Below are 25,374 nucleotides of genomic sequence, written 5' to 3'. Positions count from 1 at the left end.
AAATCTTAAAATTAAAAAAAAAACGCTCAAAAAATCGCTAAGCTGAAAGGTATCTTTGACCCACGGCTAAGGGGCAGGTGCTTTCAGATCCAAATAAGACAGTCCAGAGTCTCCTTTTGCTCCAGGCAGTGCCCCTAACCAATGAGTCAGGGGCCTAGGGTCACCACTCACGAAGGACTGAGCTAAGCTAGCGCTTAGCTAGCTCAGTAGAGAACGAGGAACAGTAGGTGGGAGCTTCCCGAGAGTCGCACAGACTCAAACATGAGCTCGGCACCGGGTGCATTACCAGAGAAGTGGGACGGCCGCAGAGCCGGGGCTCCTCCCATGGGAGGAGGGGCCGTAGAGCCCGAGATCCTACCAGAAGAGAGGGGCTGGTCACATGGAAGAGGCACGGTGGCGCATGCGCCGAGAAGCGCAGGCGTGGGGACACCCCTTGGACCCCTAGGGCGGGGGAAGGCTTGGCGCGGTAGCCTTCCGGCGCCCGGCCCCGAAGCCGGCGGGCGGGGGAAAGCGGTGCTAGCTGCGCGCGCTCACGTGATGTCCGCGGGGGTGGGCCCGTCGTGGCGCAGGTGAGGAAACTGAGGCAGGGACGGGTTCGCGACACCTGGTCGGGGGTGCGCGGGTGGCCCCTCGGGCGGCTCCAAAGCGGGCTGGAAGCTCCCTCCGAGCCGACGGGGCGGGGCCGCACCTGCGAGGCCCCTGACAGCCCCCACCACAGCCGCGGCGGACGGCGTCCCTCCCGGCCCGGCACGCCGCGGTCCGCTAGAGAACCCGGCGTTGGAGGTCCGAAGACCCGGGGCTGCGGCCGGAGCCGACCTGACTGGCGGAGAACCAGCCCCCTCCCCGTCCCCGTCCCCGTCCCCGTCCCCGGGCTTTCCCGGGCTTTGAGGGAGGCCGATGACCACGACCTGCCGGAATTGTTGGGACAGAGAACAGAGAAAAAGACTCTGCGCTGGCGCGCCCTTTCCGCCGGGCCCGAGCCTGAGGCGGGCCCGGGGGCTGCCGGAGGTTACCGGGCGGAACAGCCGCAGGTGAACCGACAGAGGTTGAGGGACCTGGCTCCCCGGCTCTGCGCTTGCATAGGCTCTGTGCTTCCTTCGGCTCGTGCGTTTTATGGGGCCACGGTTTCCTCTGAATCTCAGACACCTGCTCCCTTCTTCCCGTAAAATTTACACACGCCCGACAGAACTGGAAAGAGTCCAAGTGCGCATTTAAAAATCCCTGTGCCGAAGGCTGGGAATGAAAAGATGAACAAGGCACGGATCTGACTTCTTGTTGCAGGGCGGGGAGGTGAAGGAGAGGGAGGAAAAAAATGGTTAAGGCCCGGCCTGATGTGGGCTTTGGGAAGGGAGCACACCCAGGGAGGACTGGGGTTCAGACCCGGCTGACTCTGGGCCTGTTTTCCTTCCAGACCGTGCTGTTTGCACAGCTCAATTACTTAGACTTCACTTTAGGTTTTTTTTTTTTTTTTTTTAAATTTATGTATTTTCTTTTGAACTTGGTAGATGATTGAGAAAAAAAAAGAAGTATCACCTAGGATTTATTTTAAAGAGCATTGCCCAGGAACCTGCTTGGGTGCTTCTGCTCTAGCCCAGTCCTGGAGTCCAAGAATTGGGATTCAGAATGCAAACCCTGACTCCTTGGAACATAACCCAGTTGTCAAAAACCCTCCATTTTGTGTACAAACTACATTTTAGGGGCAATCATTGACTAATCTAGAAATGAGTAAGGATCAGACCTCATATTTACGTCGCTCTTTGTAAGGTAGGCTATAAAGCACCATCTGTACATTTTTAAAAAGATTTATTAATTTTTTAGAAAGAGGGGGAGGGGGTGTAAGGAGAGGGAGTCCCAAACAGGGTCTATCCCACCACCTGAGATCAGGGCCTGAGCTGAAACTAAGGGTTGGTTGCTTAACTGTCTGCACCACCCAGGCACCCTGCACCATCTGTACATTGAATCTTTTGATTGTTACAACTCTGCAGAAGATAACTCGGGAATCATTCACATTTTACTGTTGCAAAAACAATGCCTTGTCCAGGTTCTACAACCTGTAGGAATTTGATGTAGATTTTACTTATTCTTGGTGTGGCTTTTCCCCTATCCTCCTGCTCTATAAGGGCATGCTATTGCATTGAGATCTTATGCATTGTTCCTTAGGGGTACAGAAGACATTTCTGATGATTGTCTTATCAGCTTGTGTCACATAATTGGTTCTCAGAAAATTTGATTAGGACTAGAATTCTGGGACTTGAAACCCCAGGCTCTGTCAGTATCTCAGAAATAAGGCAGCTTTCCTGCCGCCAAATTCTTGCCTCTTTGTGGAATGTTGAGCTGAGAGACTCCTGAGCCTCTCTCTCCTGAGGGTTGTGTGGCAACAACTGTACAGAGGCTGGGGGAACCACCTCTGTGCTCAGTGGCCTTTGGCACAGGGAGGTTTCAACTGAACAGTGCCCTTTGCCTTCCCTGGTGCTGTGAATGCAGAAGGCTGTGGTGACAGGCACCACATGGAAGATGCATTGTAGAGTGAACAGCTAGGCCAGAAGGGCCTGAGACCAGCCATCGTTCCCTCCAGACCCAGAGTTATGCCCAGGAGGCAGATCTGTAGTCATATACCCAGGGTGGCACAGCCAGAGAAGTTTTTAGCGTTCTATGTTCTTCAAATGACATGCCCTCAAGGAACAAGTGAATCAGAGCCCTGCAAAGAAGATTCTGCAGTACTAAGAAATCAAAGTATTCTGCAATATTTTATTGTGTTGTATGTTGCTCTTGTATATTCTTCCCGGCACCCCTCAAAGTTCTCTTATTTTTAGAAAGGAGATCCTGAAGGACAAGGTGACCTCTCAAAGAGTAGAAACCTAAGGTCTTTTGTGGTATCTCCCTTGCCCTCCCATCCACACCTGTATAACTTGATGGAGCTAGTCTTCTGAGCCCAGTCAGGAGGCCGACTATGCAAGTCAGGGACAGAATAGTCACGTATTTTAGGGGGCTCTGTAGCTTCAATCCCCGATCAGAGGATTCGTGTTTGTCTCAGAGTTTCCCAGTAGCTGATTACGTCTTCTTGTTCTGCTTTCAGCATCTGTTTAGAACTTCCTGATTCTGGCATCTGAGAAGACAGCTGGGCCAGAGCTGGGCAGACAGTCACCCCAAGGAGCAGAACAGAAAGTTGGAGACTGAGGCAAGTAGGCAAGTAGGTGAGATCTCACTGTAAGTGGCTAGGTCCGTGGTCTTTGATGACCTGGGTGGGTGGGAATGCATCCCCTACTGCTCATGGGGCCCTGCGTGCCCATGTCACCAGGCTGCTAAACTGGCATTTTTAAGCCTAGCCTTCTGTCATCCAGGACTGATAGGACCTTGTTACTGTGGAGAGGAGAGGTGCAGAATGGCCTCTGAGAATGGGCACTGTGATCCTTACGAAAACATTTGGCTTTGCATTGTAAGCTGCTTGCAAAGCGCTGGGCCTGGGAAAGACTGGTGCTCTCTCTAGCCACAGATTCCCAGGCCCTGTTCAGGAGCAATTTTGCTTTCAGCCTTCTTCAGGTCATTGAGCTGACTTCAGGAACCACCCCCCACCCCCAGACTTCCTGAAAGCTGATTCCCCCACCTCTACCCCACACTGTTCCAGCTTCTGCAGGAGTGTCCAGTGCAGGGTAAATAACCATGGATTGGGGGTTGGGAGACCCAGACCTGAGTCCAGCTACAGCCACTGACCAGCCCTACCCCCATGTGACCTTGGACTAGCTAGCCCCTTCTCTGGGCCTTAGTTTCCTCACGGATCAATGAAGGAGGGGCTGACCAGAGCTCTGAGGGAAGGAGAAGGGGTAGGAGAGCAAAGGAGGAAGATGAAACGTCCCTTCTAGCCTCGTTCACTGAGGGCTGGAGGTGAGGAGGCCCATGTGCATTCTTGGTTTCTTTTGCCTTCCTCAGCACCCCTCTCTTCCTTTCAGCCTGTCCCAAGCCAGCTCATTCTGGGGAGGGAGGCTTCCCTGGGTGGGGCTGGGCTGGGCAGATGTACCCTCTGTGTGTAGACTCCGATGCTGTCTATACTTGTTTCAGGCATGAGTTATCCCACCCAGTGCTGATACTTTGTTTTAGGAAGGCTTTATCAGTTCCTGGCCAGAGGCAGCTCCTTGACAGGCTGGAATTAGGCTGGGGAAGCAGGGAATGAGCGTGTGCACATCCCACAGGAGAGCACTGGCCACAGGTGTCCCCATGGCTTTCTGGAATGTCCGAACCCTGCACTTGAAGCCAGGTGGTACTTCAGGATCTTTGGATGTCAGAACTGGGACAACCTGAAATTTGCTAGTTCCTTCCTCTGTCGGTACAGAATGTTTTCACGGCTCGTGTCAGATTGCCTTGCCCTTGGGCAGTGGGGCTAGCACCCAACCCAAGATCACCTACACCCCACGCTTGAGTGTTTGATTCAAGGTCAAGCCAGCCCTGTCCAAAATTACTTTCTGGTACTGAGCTGAAATTGGGTACCTCCAAATCAGTTGCAACGGAGTTTAAGGAATAATATTCAGACAATTTCAAGGGACATTGACGGCCCACTGATGAGCAGGATTGGTGTTAAGTGCTGGGGGTGTAGCAATGAGTAAGACAGCAGCCGCTGCCCTCAGATTGCTCCAGCATAGTGTGTGCACAGACACGCCAGTAACTAAAATACAGTCCGTTTGCTTGTGTGGTGTGCAAAGCTGTGTGTGCGTATCCACACACACAAACACGCACTATATAATCAGAGGTGAGGGAACAGTTGATAGTTGGGGCTTTCAGGAAGGCACTTGGGAGACAGAGTGTTATTTGTGCCGGGCCTTCACATCGTTTGCATGGCAGGGAGGGGCATCCTGGGGAAAGGAAAGAGCACAGCAACAGTTCAGAGGCCTAACAAGACATGTTATGGTCCTTGCACACGGAGTGGTCAGAATGGTGGCCTGTGGCTTCGCTGTGATGGGCCCCGTCAACCATGCCGAGGAGTTCGGAGAGCCCAGGACCAGGCAAGGATGTGAGTGGGCCAGGGTGTTCTGTCACTCTGGCTGCAGCATGGAGAGAGCTGGAGAGGACCTGGCTCCTGGCAAGCCTGTTCTGTGCTCAGCAGAGTGGACCAGCACAGAGTAACAGGGGCCTGGGCCTGGACGGTGCAGTGAGGCTGAGGAGAGGACAGGGGCAAACATGTTCCGTAGGTGGACAGAACTTCCTGACTGACTAGAGGCAGGCAGCAGGGGAGAAGGAGTGGGCTGCTACTCTCAGCTCTGTCTTGAGCAGTCGGCCAGATGCCTGTGTCGGCTGGGGAACTCCGGAAGAAACCCTGACTCTAGCGGAAGTCATTGTTGGACGTGGTGCCACCGAGATGACCTCCGGAACCTCCAAGTGCTAACTTAAGAGTCAGGAACAGCAGTCAGAACCTGGAAGTCAATACCAAGGGGTGAGAATGAAGCACTGGAAGTAGGTGAGGTTGCCCACGAAGGGGTGGGGTGAGAGGAGCCACGGAAGTGGAAGAACCAGAAAGGAAGGCTGGTGGGGGGGCGGGGAGCGGGCTGTAAAGAACAGAGAGCAAGTACTCTTAGTCTCGGGGTGCCTGCTGACTTCTTGGGTGTGGGGTGATAGACGGGGCAAGGAGCAGGCCGCAGAAGGAGCTATGGAGAAAGGGGCGTCTCTCTTTGATCTCCGCTAGTGGGACACGTGGGCGGTGTTAAGGCCTTCACTTCATTTGTCTGCACCGGATGGCAGGGCAGGTCTGTTGGCACTTGATAAATGTTACAATCTGCATGACTGCGAATGACTCAAACTTTGTTCAGCTATTTGAAGGGCTGGGGGCCTTGGCAGCTCTCCATTCTGATGTTTTCTGGAGATTGAGTATTAACAGCTGAAGGAGCCCCCGGGGTTTCTGGGTGGCCTGGTCCTGCCCATGGTGTGAGAGAGTGAGCTTGAGGCCATAGGCGGGACTCCAGAGCCCCGCCTCCAGCCCTCCCCTGCAGCCTGATTCCCGCCTGCTCCTGCTGGGTTGGCCTCTTTGTCAGCAGAAGCGGGAGTGTGGTCGCTGTGGATGGTGAGTGCCCTGCTCCCAGGTTTGAACTACAGAGGTTGGGGATCCGGGACCGGGTGGGGAGTGGCTCATGGAGCTCTGGGCTACAGGGAAGAAGCACTTTGGAAACTGAAATGGAAGGGGGGAGAGTTCTGATGGGGACCCAAGAATGTGCAGACTCCAAAGTGAGCTGTTTTTGATAGACCCACACGATGGCACTGGGGTGCTTTAAGGAGCCTTCGCATTCACCTTGTCCAGCCCCGTCATTTTGGAGTGGAGGAAAATGAGACTGGGAGACGGGATGTTCCCAGCTTTGCCTAGGGAGCCCAGCTGGGTCTTGTCCCCCCGACCAGCACGCTGTCCCCCTCAACAGAGCTGCCACTCTGAGCGGCCACAGCTGTTGTTCATCTGTGCTGTTAGCATGCTTCACCTTCTTCCGTGGAAAAGGAGGAGACCAGATAAGTCCCACCGTGGGAACCCAGGGTTGTAGCCGTGTCAGGCGGGGGCAGGCTTCTGTAAACCACCTTACTGTTACCTCTCAGAGAAACTGACCTTTTTCTTAACGGGTGAGGTTAGGAAGGGGAGGACAGAGAAGGGACATCTGTCATATGGTAAATTTCCTTTAATGGTTTGGCTGTATTTGATGACCAAAAAAACAAGTTAATCTTTTTTTTTTATATGCTCTTTAAGACAAAGGGGAATCATACCCCTTGTCCCCCAGAAACCCACAAATGAATGTGTGGGGAGGCAAGGTATGACAGTAGATGACTGCAGCTTTAGAGTCGTCGTGACCTGGGTCCAAGTTCAGTACTGCTCCCTGCAGGCTCAGTGACACTGGAGAAGGTCCTGAACTTCTCCGAATTGTCTGCTGTAAAATGGGGTAATATCTGCATCAAACACTGTTGGGTGAATGAAATTAGGCCCTGAGTGTCAAGTGACACCAAATAAATGAAGGTTTAGCATTTAGCACTATCCTATAGCCCTAGAGGCCCATGTGAAAATGCTTTGTTATGTTGAGAGAGTAGGGTCTCCCTCCCCTCCCCCTTTTGTCCTGGGAATAGCTGTGATCCCGAGCCCAAGTCATTCTCACTATGCAGTGAGTTGCAGTGGCACATGCTCTGAGATCTGCCAGGATGGGAATGCTTTATAGCTCAGGGAGGCTTGGCTGAGAGGCTGAACCTACACATTTTCTAGGTGTTTTCAGGGGTAAATTTTCACTGCTAACCCCAGCAGAAGTGCCAGCTGCTAGAGGCTCCCTGGCGTAGATTCACAGAGAGGCCTGACTCACCTCTGCAGCTAATACTGCTCTCACATCTTAGTGCTGCTGGGCTTGAGAATGAGGTCCATGCTCCTCAAAAGGGTAGTTCTCTGCTCACACTTTCTGGGGCACAGCTCCAGGTGGGGGTGGGGTGGTAAACAATACCCACATCTTGTATTCTGGCTCTTGAACTTGAGGTGGGGGTGGGGGGCCTTTGGGACATAGAAGTTTGCATTCTCCCAGTGCCTTGAGCACTGATATCCACCCCCAGCCAGCCTGGTCTTTCCCAGGCTTATTCAGCCCAGGTGGGGCCTAGCCCTTCCATTCTGCCCTCTGAGTCCCATGCCAGCCCCAAAGCCACATCCTTCTGGGCTTCTCTGGCTTCCCAGATCAGATGGAGCTGGCTCTCATCCCCATAGCTTCATGTTCATACTTGGAGCAAGTTGCCTCCCCTTTTCCATTTGAATTTCTGTTACCTGTGTACTAGGCCTGTGTGTCCTTGAGGATTGTGTTCCATTTAGTTGTATATCCTCCCAAATTGCCATTGATTGAACAGGTCAGTGCTGAGTAAATGATTAGAAATAAATGTTGAGTCTAGTTGAGTCCTGTTCCCTTGCAGTCATGAGCAAACAGGCTGCTAACTGGCTGTTGGTGGGAAGATGGAGCCATTGGTCTCTAAGAGCAGCAGTGGTGTGTTAGGAGGATGTGGAGCTGAATGTAAGGCTCTCTGGGCGTCCTGCAGTGCATTCAAGTTTCAGGAGTTGAAGCGAGTCCTTTTGAAGGATAGATGTAAGCTGGTCTTTGTGTGCTGCTGCAGAAATGTTATCAGATCTGTGATCAGAGGCCACGCCATCTGCTCCTGAATCATACACACATGTCAGAAGTCCAGGGGTGTTTGGGACGTGTGTAGAGGTGCAGAAATTGTTCCAGGCTCTAGGGAATCTCCTGTTTATAGCACACAGGTGAGAGCTGTGGTTATTCTGTGAATGCCCCTAATTGTTCTACGAATTATAATCGAGTAATGTGTAACTTTGTCTCGTAAAAGAACTGGAAGCCAGCCCATAGGCTGAAAGGTTCTTTCCTGCTTGGTCCAAGAACTTGGGTTCTCCATGAGTCATCATCCTCATCATTCAGTTCTATTGAATTCATTTGTGTGCACTGTTTTGGAGAGCTCACTGTGTATCAAGCAGGCACTGTGCTGCATGGGCATGGCTGTTCAGAGTCAAAGGTAGCAGTGTCAAAGGTAGGTAGGTCCACATCTTGTGTGGAGCACACAGGAAGCATCATGGGTACGACGTGTCTCCTGGGAGCGGTAGCGAGCGAGGGTAGGCAGAGCATCCAGGAAACCTTCTTGGGGAGATGTCCCAAGTCCTGAAGAACGGAACAGATGGGGTAGGACAGACATTCCAGGAAGAAGAATGGAAATGGGCTCACTTTGAGGCCCGCTGACCCCCACAGTGAGCTGAGAGAAGGGAAGCTGGAGGTCGCAGCTCTCCCAGCCCAGCCTGCCCTCATCACTGGCCTTTATTCTGTGGCTTATGGCTAACCAAGCACAAAATCCTGGATTCTTTGCTCTGAGACAATTCTTCTCAAATTTCCATGTGGTTGTGAACTGCCTGCCTGGTCTGATTAAAATGCAGTTGATGATTGCTTAGTCCTGAGATGAGGCATGAGATCTTCCCTTCAGTGTGATGCCTGTGCTGCGAGGCGCAGTGAGAACTCCTCTCTCCCAGCTCCAGCCCCTCCCATCAGAGGTGCTGAGGGGCTGTAGCAGCACCCCACCCCCACCACACACACACACACACACACACACACACACACACAGGCCTCCCCTTCTTTTCTCCCTTCCCTAACATGCAGATGCCAGATTCCTTTTTCTGCAAAGCTCTTTTCATTGGTCATTCCTCCTCCCCACCCCAACACAAGCCTGGCCTACCCCCCTTTCCCAAAATCCTCACCACCACATTACTCCCAACCCCACTTTATGGCAGTAGATCCCTCGAAGCCCCAGCTCCGGCAGTGGCATGTGGCTTTCTGGGCCTTTGTTTAATCATTTGGAGAAATCCTCTCCCCAGCCAAGTGCTGGAGGGGAGACAGAAGTCTTTGGTTGGTGGGCCACACATACACCCTGGATCTGTACCCGGTGATCTCTGCCCAGAGTCCTGCTGGTACCTAGAAGGAAGGCCCCAGGATAAGACCCTAGGATGACTGGAGGGCCGTGGAAACAGAGTATTTTAAGTAGTTGTCAGGAGAAGGCAGCTGGATGGGGTACCTGCTCCAGTCCCAGGGATCCAATTAGAGGAAGCCTTAGGGAGGTCCCCAGGAATGAGCTGGGAACATGGCTGGGTTCTACAGGACCTGCGTGGGACTCCACTGCAATTGCAGAGCCCTGTGACCCATGCAAACCTCTTTGGCCAGCCCCTGTGAGGCAGACAGACACCTAGCACCATGCTTTTTTAATAAATAATGCCTGCTCTCTCGGTCCACTCCTCTTCATCCAGCAGACGTGTGTAGTGCTAGTGACACGGGGCAGAATGTCATATTAGATACTGGTGTTTACTAGCGGCCATCTCTGTTCATCTGTGTCATTCACTAGCTGCTAGATGTTCAGGGGCTATTTACTTTCTCATCGACTCTGGTTTTATGTATTGCTTCTTTTTTTATTTTTGTTTTTTTTTCACTCTGAGACTGTTCTATTTGTATAATGAATGAAATACAAAGCTGTTCGCAGTTGAGAGAAAGTACTGAGACTCTACCATGAGTGATGCTACCGTGAGTGAGGCCCTGCTGGGCACTGCCTGGGGCTGGGCAAATGGTATGGTCTCTGTTTCTGAGTCACAAACTGAAGAGGAAGAAGGACAAGGTAACACAGTGTGATTGGTGTTCTGAGTATTTTTCGATCAAAGAAGAGAAGGCTGCCTCTCCACAGGGAGGTGATGGTGGACACTCCCAGACTATGAAGGAAGAGCAGCCACTGACAGGGGAAAAGGAAAGGAGGCTGCCTCCAGGGGGCTCAGCATGGACACCCCCACAGAGCTGGGGGGCCAAGGCCTTGGGCACAAGAGAAGAATGGCAAGAGAGACATTTCGGAGGGCTGTTCATTTCTCTGTTCTTGCTCCTGACCCATGAGTGAGCTCCCGGGGCAGGAACCTCTAGGTGTCTGTTGTTTTCCCAAGCTCTTGTGGCAGCAGGTGCTCAGTGGCCCTCGTCCACTCTCATCATCCGCTCCTGTCTTCCGCTCCAGTCATCCTCTCCCGTCTCTGACACCGCTGTTCCCCTCCTCTGCCTCTGGGTTTGCTGCCCAGCCAGAGGCTTGAATGGGGACCAGATTCCAGCTCTCTCAAAGTGGGAGCAATAACATCTTCTTCCTTCCTCTCAATCTCCAGAAATGTCTTTCCTCCAGGATCCAAGTTTCTTCACCATGGGGATGTGGTCCATTGGCGCGGGGGCCCTGGGAGCGGCTGCCTTGGCCCTGCTCCTGGCCAACACAGACGTGTTTCTGTCCAAGTCCCAGAAAGCGACGCTGGAGTATCTGGAGGACATAGACCTGAAAACCCTGGAGAAGGGTAAGCCAGGACCCCACCAGCCTCTGTACTTTTCCAGGGTGCTGGGATGCAGACTTACACATTTTTTTTCCTTATAAAAGGGTGCTCTTACTTTCTCGCTCTCCTTTTTTTTTTTTTTTTTTAATTGAAAAGGCACTATAACAACATTAGGAAAGTTTAATAACTTTTTAAAATTACTGATAAGCCCATTACCCTGACACAGCACTCATTTTTGTTTTTGCACATTCCTTTCCATGTGTATATAGTATGCAGTTGGGATCTTCTTGCATACCATGTTTTACATTTTAGCTTTTTCTGGTCAAGCATTTTTCACTTTCTGATGTTGTCTCCTGGATCTTCACAGAAAAGAGCTCCTTGGTCAGATGCATTTGAGAAACACTGTGTATCCAATTCTGTGTTCCTGGTGCTCAGCACTCGCACCTGTTTATTGAAATGCAGTGTCTGGATGGTTACTGGTACACCCATGGACAGCCTTCACCTGTGGCGCAGCACACACAGGATGGGGGTGGGGAGCATAAGGTTGCACTTGTAGACTGGACCTACCTGTCTCCCTCTTCTTAGGGCGCCCACCTGGAGTCCCTGGGGGACAGCTGAGAGCCACAGATTTGCACGTGGTTCCTTGGCTGCCTCACTGTGGTGCTCTTGCCATTGGCAGCTTGGTGATGCCAATGGTGTGGATGCAGCTGGCATGATTTTGGTGAAACTTGGGGCTCACTGACCGTGTGGTCTCCAGGTTGGCCCCTCAGCAGGAGGCCATGGTCACCTGTTCTGTGAGTGAGGAAGCTTGTCAAGGGCAGGCGGGCACTATGACTGCAGATTTACAGCATAGGTCACTTTCGTGGAGACTAAGAAGTCCTGTTGGGAGAGACCTGCTTGGCTGTGTTCAACCCAGGGTTCCCCAGTCTCATTTGATTACAGACCTTAGCCCCCTCTTTTTTCCCACAGAACATCCCACAGGGACACGGATTCCTCTGAGAAATGCTAGGACAGGAAGAGCTGCTACTGCTGAGCCCTCACTGCGAACTTTTCTCGCAGACATGGCGGTGGGCACTTTGCTACCCATCTTTTGATGCCCCCTGCAGCCTCAGTGGAGCTGCTGGATGTTTACACTTTTGACTGAGGAAACAGGTCTGGGGAGGAGCTGGCACGTGCCCGACGCTACCGCACTGGACGTAGGCCCTATCTGACCACGGCCAGGCTTGAGCTATACAACCATACTGCTCTGAGGCATTTCCTTGCTGGCCATCTTCTACCCTCTCCTGTGAATAATCATGCAGTAAATATATTTAGGTTAAAAAATTTTTTCATAAGGTGGCACCTAGGGTCGCTTAGTTGGTTAAACGTTTGACACTTGATCTCAGCTCAGGTCTTGATTTCAGGGTTGTGAGTTCAAACCCTGTGTTGGGCTCCATGCTGGGCTTGGAGCCTACCTTAAAAAAAAAAAATCAATTTGGGACACCCGACTGGCTCAGTTGGTGGAGTGACTCTTTATCTTGGGATTGTGAGTTCAAGCCCCATGTTCGGTGTAGAGATTACTAAAAATCTTTAAAAAAATTTTTTTTTCATAAAAATTTCTGTTGATCTATTCCCATTCAATAATTAAAAAAAAAAAAGAAAGAAAGAAAAAGAAAAAGGAAAAAGAAGAATTAGGGTGGTTTTGGGGTTTTTTTGTGTGTGTTTTTTTTTTTTTTAATCAAAGTGCAAGATCTCTTTCAGGTTTTGACCTAAAGGATCATTACAGTATCCACTGGTACCAGCAAAGGAATTTGCCATTTTTCTAGAAATGTTCCAGTTTGGGATGTTCGCATTTGCCAATAGATTTTGATTACAGTGGGGTCCTTCCTCTGAAGGGTGATTTGTTCCTGTCTGTGTTTCCTGTTTTCTGTTTCCAAGTCCTCTGTTAGACTGGTGTCATTTATGAGTTGTCTCATGGCTGGGACCAGGCTGGGCTGGGAGGAGAGAATACTGACTTGCCTTTTCTCCCCAGAACCAAGGACTTTCAAAGCAAAGGAGCTCTGGGAAAAGAACGGAGCCGTGATAATGGCTGTGCGCAGGCCAGGCTGTTTCCTCTGCCGAGAGGTGAGTACATCAAGGATCTGTACAGAGAAAAGGATTCTAGCAAGTGGGGCCAATGCATTTCCAGCCAGGACTAAGGGCCTGTAGGCTTACTCTGATCATTGATCATCACTGTTATTTGCTCTAGGTATTTCTTTTGATTTATTCCCTGTGTGTATGCATTTAACAACTCACCATATCCTTGGGTTAGCAAACATACTTGACTCTCGTTTGATGCTCTCAGGCCCTTGTGCTTTCATGGATTGTCTGTGTCTGGGGCCATCTTCCCGTTTAATCAGGCATGGGGACCGGTCCAATTCTGTGTACCTGGTGCTCAGCACAGGCACCTGATTATTGAAATGCAGTGTCTAGATGGTTACTGCTTCAGCCATGGGCAGCCCTCACCTGTGGCGGGGGTGGGGAGTGCAAAGTTGCACTTGTAGACTGTCCCCCTCTTCCTGGGTCACCCACCTGGAGTCCCTGGGGGACAGCCAAGAGCCACAGATTTGCACGTGGTTCCTCAACTGCTGCACTGTGTGTCTTGGCATTGGCAGCACAGTGGGGTTTCAGTGATGCCAATGGTGTGAATGCAGTTGGCATGATTTTGGTGAAATTTGGAATTCCATGACCAGGTGATCTCCAGGTTGGCCCCTCAACAGGAGGCCATGATCACCTGTTCCATAAGTGAGGAAGCTTATCAAGGGAAAGCAGAGTCCAGCCTTGTCACTTTACAGATAGGTGAAGGCCAGAGGAGTTTGGTGACCTGTCCTGTTCACAGTCAGTGGCAGAAGACCTAGATTCTGAGATCTGCCTTGCCTAAGGGAGAACTGGGAATGAGAGAGTATTGCTTCTCACGTGGTGGCATTGGCCCTGTCCACGTGGTCATCCTCCTTCCTCTGATTGTCCTCCATAAGCCTGGACCATCCTTTCAGCCTTGAGCTCTCTCTCCTGCCTGTGTGGCTGGGCTGACAGAGAATGTTCTCACATTCAGGGCATTTCAGTGCCTGTTGTCTCCCCCACACATTCCTATAAAACACAACTTGTTTAACGGAGGAAGAAGTAGAGGGACAGGTTGTGACAAAGTCACACTGCTGTGGGGAGGTGTGTTAATTTCCTATTGTTGCTATAACAAATTATCACAGACTTGGTGGCTTTAAACAATACAGATGTATTAGCTTGCACTTCTAGAGGTGGGAATTCTGAAGTTGGTCTCACTGGGCTAAAATCAAGATGGCTGGTCCAGTCTTTCTCACACTGCATCACCATGTCACTGAAAGGACCCCTGTGGTTGGAGCCACCCAGATCATACAGGATCCTCTCCTTGAAGGTCAGCTGGTTAGCAACCATCTGCTGCCTTAATGCCCCCTGACCCTGTGACAAAACATTCATAGCTTCCTGGGATTAGGATGTGGATATCCTGAGAGGGTATTATTCTGCCTGCCATGGGAAGTAAGGCCTAAAAACTCAGGGCTTTTGGTTCAAAGGCTGTGATGCCTTCAAATACCAACATGGAAGCCTGTTGTGACTGGATTTCCAAGGCCAGTTAAAGCCTCAAGATCCCAAGAGCAACCACCCTCCCTAATTACAACCTGCTTGTCTGTGCCCTGGTCCCTGCCTGGTGGAGCGTTTGTGAGAAACATATGTTGGATGGCAGTCTATGTTATTTTAGTGGCCCAGACCAGAGGTATAGGACTGAGTCTCCACTTCATGGCTTTGTGCAGTGACACGCCAGAGTACAGTGCCCAGGAAAAAAGAGTAAATCCTTTTATCTCACACACGGGTGGTCTTAGGCCACAGCAGACCTGTAGTCCTCTCTGCCGTAGGGCAAGGTTTGCCCCTCACTGAAGCTCTTGACTAGTGCTTCATAACGGATTCTATTTTCTTAGCTGTCCTTTTTGTTTGTTCCAGCAAATAAACAGAAAGTTACATGTAGTTGCTACATACGGCAACATATTTGTATTGGAGCCAAGTGGGCTGTTATTTCTTTAATTCTGATACTAGTTGTGAAGAATTTTTTCTGAACCACGAAGTAGTTTCCTTTCTCCATCCAGCATGTAATTCATGAGAGTGAGGGGTGTCTGTATTTATCAGTCTAGCTGCATTGTCCCCACCATCCACCTTCACCTTCAAATCTTTCCACCTGGTATCTGGTACCTTCTGTGTGTCCAGCCGTGTGCTGGGCATGAAGGGATACAAGAAATGGAAAACATGGCATCTAACTATGACACACACTTGGGAACTTAAGTGATCGTGCTCAGCTTGGTGGTCACACACAGACTCGCTTCCCAAAAAGTCTCCAAGAAGAAAGACTGGATATGCACAGAGAATTGGGACTTTATTCCAGGCTAGATGAGCCAGGGAGAACTTTCAGAACAGGGACCCCTTTCTGGAGGGTGGGATTTGAACGGGAGAAAAAGGAAGGTTGTTGGAGGGTGGGGAGCCAGCTGAGCAACGGCATGGGGGCAGCTGTTCACACGGCCTGAATGAAGTTTGCCTATGTAGGCTGTGCTGGTTTGGTCGGGTGCAGGGGAGGGGCACCGTGGCTACGGTCGGTCATGTTTGGTGGCAATTTCTCAGTTACCGGATGCTGCCCAGGCCATGGTTCGGACACCCATAATAGGAGCCTTGCTTCCCCTTCCCACCCTGGAGAGAACAAGAAGCCTGGGCTGAGGAGGAGACCTGACACCCTCCAACTGAGGCCTCAGGCCCAGCTGGGCCAGGCTTCTGCCGGGTTCCACAGGCCTTCATTGTTCCAGGCATCTTGTTGCTTTTGTTCTTCCACATGCAGTGCCAGCCCCGCTCTGGGCCTGCAGGGGAGCGGGTGTTGGCTGGCTGTAGAACCACAGGAGTTTGTGCCCCTGATGTTCCCTGTCCTCTGCAGGAGGCTGCAGACCTGTCCTCCCTGAAGCCTAAGCTGGACGAGCTGGGAGTCCCCCTGTATGCAGTGGTGAAGGAACAAATCAGGACCGAAGTGCAGGACTTCCAGCCTTATTTCAAAGGAGAGATCTTCCTGGATGAAAAGGTGCATCTCCTGTGAGCCTGTTGACACAGACTGGTGGGGACTGTGCTCAGGTGTGGAGAGCTCGATGGCCCAGGGCATGTCTGGCCTGGAGCTGGAGGCTGGCCTCCCTTTCAGCTGTCCTGAATTTGGAGGAGCTCATGCAGCTCTCTGGGCACAGCGTGATGGGACGCTTGACAGGTGTCCTCTCAGTTATTACTTGAGCCCTTCCTAAACTGTGACCTGGGCACGGGAGCCTGGGAAATTGCTGAAGCCCCACTGGGTTCTAGCATCATGCAGCGGGGACCAGCACAAGCCCCTGTCCCTTCCTTCATTGCAGCCATATTCCTTTCCCCTCTGCTGTCCCCTGTGCAGGATGTCAGACTGTTAGCACCCTGTCGGGCACAAGAGCCCTATGTGTCTCCAGCAAGGGGTTAGAGGCAGAGTGGAAAGCTGCATAGCTGTTTCTGCAACATGGGCCTGCCCTGGGGTCGGAAGCTGTCCCGGCAGGGTTCTCTTTCCCCGGGCAGTTGAGAGTGCTCCTGAATGGGAGCCGTGTGGGGGTTAGGTTGGGGGGAGGACATGAAGCAGCAAGCTTTGGGTCCTTGAGAATGAATGCCTGTTGGGAACCTTTCCTCCTGGGGGAAGGCAGGCATACAGGCTTCTCAAAGGGGCTCTGTCTTTCTTGGTCCTGCAGAAAAGGTTCTACGGTCCCCAGAGACGGAAGATGATGTTTATGGGGTTTGTCCGTCTGGGTGTCTGGTACAACTTCTTCCGGGCCCGGAACGGAGGCTTTTCTGGAAACCTGGAAGGCGAAGGCTTCATCCTTGGGGGAGTTTTTGTGGTGGGATCAGGAAAGCAGGTAAACTCCTCTTGTTCACGTGTGGATTTGTGGGTGTGTCTGTGTCTGTTGGTGCAAGACCCCAATATGGGGGTGACCTTCCTTACTTGGAGTCTTACAGCCTTTCTTCCACAAAGCCAGGGAGTGTGAGGAAGGGGAAGGAAGGGGAATTACTGTTTATCACACATCTGCTCACAAGCCACCTCACACTCGAATCTCCTCACTCATCACAGTAATGCCCTGAGATGGTCTGGGAGTTCTGCGGGCCAGTAACTTGGGACTGAGGGGCGTGGGTGAGCGCAAGCCTGCATCCACGTTTCCTGATGTCCAGTTCCGTCTTTAGCACTTGAACAAAAGCATTGTTTTTAATGTATTAAGAACTTATTCCCCGCAATTCTCACAGGTCTTCAGGGATGGTCAGTAGAGAAAAGGAGGAGGAGAGAAAGAAGAAAAACAGCCTGTATTAGGGGGAGCAGCAAGGAGATATGGGGGGAGACAGCACTTTTCCCTGTGGGGTACTGCCCTGGAGAGGTGACAGACTTCTCCGCAGACAGGCTGCTCTGGGCACTGGCTCTGAGGCTCCAGAGTCAGCACAGGGGCCTTGTGAGCCCAGGAGGCAGCCTTGAGCCAGGGGGGCTCCCCTGTGCTGGAAGGCAGTACCAGCAGGTGCCGGTTGGATGCAGAGCAGGGGTGAGGTGAAGTGGATGCAGTTTCCAGAACCCAGCAGGAGGACCTCGAGACTGATGGCCTGACTGCGGGTCCTGTCTCTGCCAAATTTGGACATGACATTAACACTTGGCCTCCTCGGTAACAAGACGGTATTGTTTGCATTGGCGGATCTCACTGTTAACATTAATAATTGCATACTTCTCTCAATTGGGGATGAATAGAAATCTTTCCATTTTAAGCTCTACTTCTGTTCTCTTCCTTTTAAACCTTGGTAACTGCTGTTGCTTGTCTGTATTAGATTCTCACATGGATTGGTGTCTGATATAATACAAACCTATTTGCCTCCTTTCTGGTAAATATATCAAAATGTCTTGGTGATCACGGTTGCCAGAGAGTGCCTGCCTTGTTCTGATTCCTCCTGTGTACCATCTCCCATCTTCCTCACAACCAGTCTGCGATGTTAGGGACTTTTATTCCCATCTACATGTAAGGAGATGAATTATGAATGAGACAAAATAACTCCTCTAAGAGATACACAGCTGCTAAGTGGTACAATGGAAATGGAACTCAGGAACTCAGAGACATCCTGCTCCATGGACCGCACCCTTCCCCTGCCCAGAGCCTCTCCTCAGCAGTGGTTCCCAAAGACCCCTTCCAGAGACCCTTGCACTTGGGCAGGCCTCTTCTGGAGAGGATCAGTGGCCCAGCCTCTTCTGGCTCTGGCGCACTGGGATTCCTTCCTCCCCCCTAGCGCCGCCTTCCCTCAGCCTCCGGGGCAGGGCAGAGCTCACCTGGCAGTCTTCTCTTGCCTGCCAGTGACTCATGTGGTGCTCACAGGCTCCCCAAGCCTGGCTGGCACATTCCCGGTGTTGCTAGGTGTGTCGTTTGACTTTGTTGCTGCTCCCTGGAGCACGGCCTTCTTCCTTTCTGGTGGCAGGTGGGCTGGCCTGGCTGACTTCAGGACTTGCCTCCAGGTTTCTGGAGCACAGAGTTTTCACAGTCCCCCTGAGCTAGCTGCCCCTCAGTGGGGATTTCTTTTATAATAATTATCTTTAAAACACGCTTACTTTAAAGAAGTAATGAGTTTTCAACATAGAAAATTTGAAAACGCAACAGTAGAAGGTGAGGAGAGTCATTTCATAGCTTAGCCTCTGCCTATAACCCACTAGAACAGAGCTAAGCTGAGAAGCCCCCCCGCTTTTTTAAGAAAATCTCTTCCTAGATATTCTTTCACTTAACGGTGTGTCACGAACATCTCCCGTGTCATTCTTCCTCAGTATTTTTGATGTCTGCATACTGCTTTATTAGACATGTAAATATAGTTTCCTGATTGGCTTTCCTGTAGTCACCTCAGTGTAGTGGGACTTTTAGTTTTTTTAAAAAAGTCTTTATAAATAATGGTGCAGCAAACATATTTATAATATTTGTATATTTATTTGTTTTGTTAATATGAGTTCCCTGATCTCCTGGGTCGAGGAACTCTTTCACAAGGATTTCTCGATACCGATCTCAAACACACTATCTTGTGCTTTTTACCACTTTCAGGAACTTTGGTGTATCCTCTGTCTTAGAGCATTTTACTTCACAGTATCAGGAGCGGCATCTGCATTCTTAGGAAAACTGAAGTCGAGAGAGGTTACGTCTCCTTTTCAGATGGTCACCGTCTGACTTCTGAGCTCCACTTGTACACCTCGAGGCTTTTCTCTGGAAGCTCATTCTGTGTCAACTCTCTCTGCCTGGTGTGCTGTTTTACTTCACCTCTACCCGTGACTGCCTTCCATGTTTTATCCTCTGTGAAGCCTTCCCTGGTCACCCCATTATATCCCTCCACATAGATGTCACTCCTGACTTCCTCCTCCCACAGTACCACAGCTCACCCTTTGTGATGTAACCTACCTGTTCCCATTTTGCCACCAGAACTGAACCCCTCAGGAGCAGAGCCAGGTCTGACCCACATCTCTGGCCCCTGATGCCCTAGCTGCTGCTGTGTCTGTCCCATGAATGAGTGACTCAGAGTGAGGACTGATGTTCCCTCTTGTTTCCTTTTAGGGCATTCTTCTTGAGCATCGAGAAAAAGAATTCGGAGACAAAGTGAACCCGGTTTCTGTTCTGGAAGCTGCTAGGAAGATCCAACCCCAGACTTCGGCTGCAGAGTCAAAGTGATCACATGAAACTGCCCCGCTCAGGGATAACTAGGGGCACTTAGCTGCATACTGGGATGTGTTGTGTCTCCACTCATGTCCCCAGAGTTAGAAACCCACTCATGCCGTATTGTCAGTAGAGATCATAAATGTATTTTAATACTGTGTTCTCTTTAGGCCGCCAAAGGCAAAATAGCCCCCAGACAAGACTGATAAGAATCTAAGAAATCAGTAAGCCCCCAGACAAGACTGATAAGAATCTAAGAAATCAGTAAGGGTAATTTCAGCTAAAACCTGGAGAATACGAGGTTTAGCCTTGACTGCTGCACCTCCTTACAGTGTACATGGTGTGTGAGTGCTGTTATCAGAAATGACTTTTATTTTCATGTTTTCAAAAATCTAAGAAAAGTTAATGATTGACTTGAAGATTCAGGATATGAAGGTTTGGGGCATGTGTGTTTTCTATTAATGACCTCTTATACAATGTTAAAATAATACTCATGCAAAGGAATTGGCAGGCTTCAGATGGCTTACTAAAAGTAAATTATAAAGTGAAATCTGTTTTTTCATTGTCTTCCATTCTAACCTGAGGTTTGTTTTTCTAGAAGTGATCATCTCTGGCTCTAATAAAATTATGTATCAGAAATTGCCTATAATACAAGTTTTTCTGATAAAGCTAACAATAAAAATATTTACCATAATGATGGCTGAATTTAAATCATTGGTGTCAAAGATATTGAGCATGAAAAATCAGTATTCTCCATGTGTATAAGGTAAGGGGTAGTGGTGGGGGAGCTCCTCTACTTCTCATGCTCTAAGAGGTTTGCAAACGACCAGAGAAATTCATCCTGTCATTCGTGTGAGTGGTTTCGCTGTCTTCCCTAGGGGAATGACGGGTGTTTAAAATTGGTAACTGATCTCCTACTGATAGTCTTTCAGTCTAATTTGAGGTGAATGAGGAGAAGGGACAGAGAGGATGAAATATAATTTAATTCAATGATTTGTTACATTTGAATTTTTGTCTTGTGTGCAAGTTTGAAATCAAGAAAAGCCCGGGTTGGGGGGTGGGGGGACGGGAGTTCTGTGAAGAAGGGACCAGGGAGCAAGCAGACAGGCCAGGAGGCGGGGAGTCAGTGTTGAGCCAGGAAAGCAAGAATGGGGACAGTCGGAGCTGGAGCTCGGAGAGCATCAGCAGTGAGCGCAGAGAGCGTGGAGCCACGGGTGCAGGACTAAGGCCGCGCCCGGCTCTGACTTCGCACAGAGCCAGCAGCACCGTGTGCCCACAAGCCTGCGAAAGGCGAGGCTTCTGTGGCTTCCAGGCAACCCTCTTCTGTCCTTGAGCAGGGTCAGTGTAGTGACTCATCCCCCAGCAGCCGTGCTCCCGGGACTCCAGCCACAGGTAGGAGAACTCCGATCAGAATTCCCCGGTACCTTGACAAGGCATGCTTCCAAAACGGTTCTCTTGCAACTACAGATGAGGAGAGCCTGCAGGGACATGGCGGGGAGGGGGCATGAAGACAGGCCTGCCTTCTTCCCCTACGGTGTCGCTGCTGGGCCCTTGCGTGCAGCGTGTCCTTCTCTCCCATTAGCGCCGCATGGTGACTCAGTCATGAAGTGGCTTCCAGTTCCCGTTGAACCGTGTGACTGAGCGGAGCTCTGACCTTCAGCTCCTTCACTAGTAAAATGGGCATCGTAATTCCTGTCTACCAGTTAGGGCTGTTTATTAGAAGTCATTTGAAGGAATGAAGAATATAAAACAGTGCTTCTCAAACTTTAATGTACATGCAGAATGCCTAAGAATCTTGTTAAAATGGAGACAGTTGAAGAAGAGCCGGACGCGCTCGTTAAAGGCAGGAAAGACAGATTTATTCGGTGACCACTGCAGTAGGGGAGAGGCCTCCATATGGGACTGATCTCGACCGGCCTCTGTGCAGAGGTAACTGGAATTTTAAAGGGTGATAAGGGAGGTGGGGCGGGGCGGGGGGGGGGGGGGAGACAAGCGATGCCTTGAGCAGAGTTACAGAAGTGGAAAATTACTGAAAGTGGGTGGTGGGGATTGGTCAAGGTGATGAGCCTATCTGTGTCTGCTAACCGGCTAGCTTATTAACTTCTGCCCACCCACAGAGACTGGGAGAAGGAGCCCTATCTGTCTTGAGGGTTGTGCTTCAAAGGGGTGACTCTCAGGTCCTTGGGACAGACACTCCTGGGTTTCAGGAGATGCACAGACATCTTAAAGGGACAGAGAAACTGTTTACAATTGTAAAATTTTTTTTCTTTTTAAGTAAATGCTCTATGGAAAGGGAGGTCAGAGGGTTCTGGTCAGGTGTTTGGCTGTAACAAATGGTAAATTCTTTTGGCAGGCTTGGGTTTTCCCAGGCAGGGACTCAAGGAGTGCTGGGTTGTTACAGGGAAACAGTCTTGAGCTGCTAGAAACTATGCTAGTGTTTGTTCAAGTCACCTAATTGGTGGGAAGGACAAAATTGTTTGTGCTCAAAGTTTTACAGTTCTCAAGACTGGGCCGGGGCCAGGGTTTCTGCATTTCTAACAAGCTCCTGATGGAATTGGCATTCTCTTGGTCCATGGCTTACACTCCGAGAAGCAAGAATCTAAAACACCCTACAAATCAAAGACATTAATGCCTGTGGGCTTTGGACATTGAAGTTTCAGCAGCCTTTGACAAGCATTAATTAGCAGGTTACCTTTTCTTTTTTTGAAAAGGAATTGATAATCCATCATAATGCAAACTACCAAGCGATTCCAAGAAAGAGTCCTTGCTGGAAAGCCCATGGTTCTTAATTTGGATACAGAGTAAGACCACCTGGGAAGGTTTAAAAAAATTCTGATGCCTGTTCACACCCCCAGGCTCATTAAATCAGAATCCGTGAGCTAGGACCCAGGCAACCATATTTCTTAAACCTACAGGATGATTCCAAAATTCCAAGGTTGAGAACCATCCACAAAGAGTTCAATGTCAAGTTTGCAAGACCAGCACTCATATCTTTAGGAGAACTTACCCAGAACCAGGGGGCTCCTGATAAACCCTGATGAGTTTGGAAAATAGTCTTCCGGTGGCAAGGGTCAGGGATAGTTTGGACGTGGATGTGGGGGAAGTTGGGCCGGAACTGAATTTTCAAGGTGGAGATTTGGATAAAGATGTCATTTCAGGCAGAAATCAAGTCCCTGAACCAAGATATAGCCAGAGAAAAGGTAAATAGTAGGTATGGGAGAACAGGGAGGAGTCCGATCAGTTTTGCTTATGTGATTCAACGTCTTCTTGCCCCATACCTGGATTTCTCAAAAGGAGTGCCCTTTTCACATGAATGGCTATTTTATTTTATTTTATTATTTTTTTTAAAGATTTTTATTTATTCATTTGTCAGAGAGAGTGAGCACAGGCACACAGAGAGGCAGGCAGAGGCAGAGGGAGAAGCAGGCTCCCCGCTGAGCAAGGAGCCCGATGTGGGACTCGATCCCAAGACCCTGGGATCATGACATGAGCCGAAGGCAGCCGCCCAACCAACTGAGCCACCCAGGCGTCCCGATGAATGGCTATTTTAAAATAAAACTACTTTACCGGGGCGGGGGGTGGCTGGAGAGCACTGCCTGTTTTCCTAGAGCCAGACATATTTGTGGTGATGGAGAGCTGGGGGGCTGGTAGAGAAGGTGAGCTGTGGGGAAGCGTGTGTAGGAAGTTGTGTGTGAAGAGGGTAGATTGGATCAGAGGGTCCAGACTGAATCAACACTACTCCGCAGCCTGAGCGACCTCTCCTCTATTCTATGTTGCTTATGTCCCATGGGGCAAGTAGGCAAGTATATATTTGCGAGTTTATGTTTGGGAGGAAGAGGAAGGATAAGGGTCTCTTTTGAGGTTAGTTTGTTTTTAAAGCAATTACCATAGAGTATGATTGTGGGAGGGATCCCTGGATCTGGGGGTGGGTGGGTAATCCATTCAAGGACATGTTTTTTCCCGGGTATACCTTGTATTATTATGTATTATCTTCTGTATTGCGTAATGGTGGTCCAGGCCAACCCAATAAACTAGTTGAAAGTAGGAGTCAGTTCTTCCCATAATGTAGTAAGAGCACAGGGAGAGATGGGATATATGTATTACTGGGGACAGTTGGCTAAAGGGGACCTCTTTCATAAAATATGACATCTCACAGAAATAAGAAAGCAGGTCTTCTTAATCTCAAAAATAAGTGTGTTTTAATCAGCAAAAATGGGTTTATTCGGGAGTAGCGGAGAACTGCAATTCATGACACATAAGCTGTGGCAAAACACATAGGCAAGTGCAACAAAAGAGTGGAATGTTATTTTATGGAGAACAAGGAAGAAGTTGGGAGGGGTTCTTTTGAACCAAAATACATCAGAGAAAAGCAAGGCTTCGGGGTGACAATGTTTCTCACTGGCTGAGTTGCAAGGAGTTGTCAATTTCTTATAGGAGACAGAATATACATATTTTCCTGTTTGGGCTTGAAATTGATGATTCTTTCCTGTTGTGATTTCCTTACTGACCCTTTCTCCTGTAATTGACATTGAGTGCTAGGGCTCCCTCTTCTAGCTTGCCCACTCTAATGAAGTTTCTTTTTATTAATTTTCAGTCTTACGAATATTGGTGAGAGAACATTCCAGGCAGAGAAGACAGCAACAACATACAAAGGCCCAGTGGTGGGGATGGGATTGTTATGTTCAGGGAACAATAAGAAAGCAAGAGCAACATGAGTAAGGGAGGAAAGGAGGAAGATGAGATCAGAAGGTGGGGAGATGGTAGAAATGCATGGCAACTCCTGGTGAGAACTTCTGAATTTTACTGAGAGAGATGGGTATCCATTGGAAGGTTTTGAGAAAAGGAGTAACGTGATCTGATTTATTTATATATATATATATATATATATATATATATATATATATATATATATGTTTTTTTTTTAAGATTTTATTTATTTGACAGAGATCACAAGTAGGCAGAGAGGCAGGCAGAGAGAGAGAGGAAGGGAAGCAGGCTCCCCGCTGAGCAGAGAGCCCGATGCGGGGCTTGATCCCAGGACCTTGAGATCATGACCTGAACCGAAGGCAGAGGCTTTAACCCACTGAGCCACCCAGTCGCCCCTGATCTGATTTATATTATCCAGACTGCTTTGAAATAATGATTGTAGAGGGTCAAAGTTTCCACCAGGGAGACCACTTAGGATGCTGTTGCACAAATCCAGGTGAAATAACGGTGGGTGGAACCAGGGGCTACCAAAAGAGGGGTGAGAAACCACCACATCTCAGGTATGTTTGGAGGCAGAGCTAAGAGGATCTCATGAACAACAGCACGTGGGATGAAAGGGAAAGTCAAGGATGACTCCAAGATTTGGGGCCTGAGCAACTAACTGCAATGAATTTTGCAGGAGAGGGATGGAAGATGATGAGCGGGAGGAAAGACCTGAAATGTGGTGCAGGAGTTACAGTGAACGAACCAGAGGTGTAAGTATCAACTCCAGATGCATCCAAACAGTGCTAGGGTGAAAAACCAGCTTCCCAAAGGTACACTCAATAGGATGCAATTTTTGTACATTTTTAAGATACGTGCAACAGTATTGTTTAGAGCTCCATATACACGTAGTGAAGTGTAAAAACACATATGGAATGATTAACGATGTGCGGCCAGGGTTGAGCACCATCTGGTTGGTTTACACTGTAAGAAATCCTGTTGCTCAAGACACATCCTAGAATGTCTGGGGATGGGCCCAGGCAGCATTTTTTTTTTTAAGCTCCCTGGGGATTTCACTATGGAGGCAAGGTGGAAAACCACTGACTTCAATTGAGAAATGACTGTGAA

At 49.7% G+C, this 25,374-nt stretch overlaps 1 protein-coding gene across 8 annotated transcripts; it reads left to right on the top strand.

The window, feature by feature from the left end:
* Positions 1-377: 377 nt before the first annotated feature.
* PRXL2A (peroxiredoxin like 2A) lies at positions 378-20,251 on the top strand. 8 transcript variants are annotated; one of them, XM_080823141.1, is made up of 7 exons: positions 378-569; positions 3,077-3,178; positions 10,684-10,846; positions 12,834-12,925; positions 15,783-15,923; positions 16,597-16,761; positions 19,459-20,251. In XM_080823141.1, the coding sequence occupies exons 3-7, from the start codon at positions 10,702-10,704 to the stop codon at positions 19,570-19,572; spliced, it is 657 nt and encodes a 218-aa protein (XP_080679267.1). In that variant the 5' UTR covers positions 378-569; positions 3,077-3,178; positions 10,684-10,701; the 3' UTR covers positions 19,573-20,251. The 8 variants fall into 8 exon arrangements, with proteins under 8 accessions (XP_080679267.1, XP_080679268.1, XP_080679269.1 ...); XM_080823142.1 differs by having other exon boundaries at positions 10,667-10,846; XM_080823143.1 differs by having other exon boundaries at positions 386-569; positions 3,077-3,194; positions 10,667-10,846.
* Positions 20,252-25,374: the final 5,123 nt, after the last annotated feature.

This window comes from Martes martes (assembly GCF_963455335.1).
Source record: "Martes martes genome assembly, chromosome: 14".
Taxonomy (NCBI): domain Eukaryota; kingdom Metazoa; phylum Chordata; class Mammalia; order Carnivora; family Mustelidae; genus Martes; species Martes martes.
This window is presented reverse-complemented; position numbering and strand designations above follow the sequence as displayed.

Coding starts and splice junctions, on each gene's coding strand:
- PRXL2A (XM_080823142.1), top strand. CDS start 10,669: ATGTCTTTCCTCCAGGATCCAAGTTTCTTCACCATGGGGATGTGGTCC. Junction 12,926..15,782: donor GCTGTTTCCTCTGCCGAGAG/GTGAGTACATCA, acceptor TGTCCTCTGCAG/GAGGCTGCAGACCTGTCCTC. Junction 15,924..16,596: donor AGATCTTCCTGGATGAAAAG/GTGCATCTCCTG, acceptor TTGGTCCTGCAG/AAAAGGTTCTACGGTCCCCA.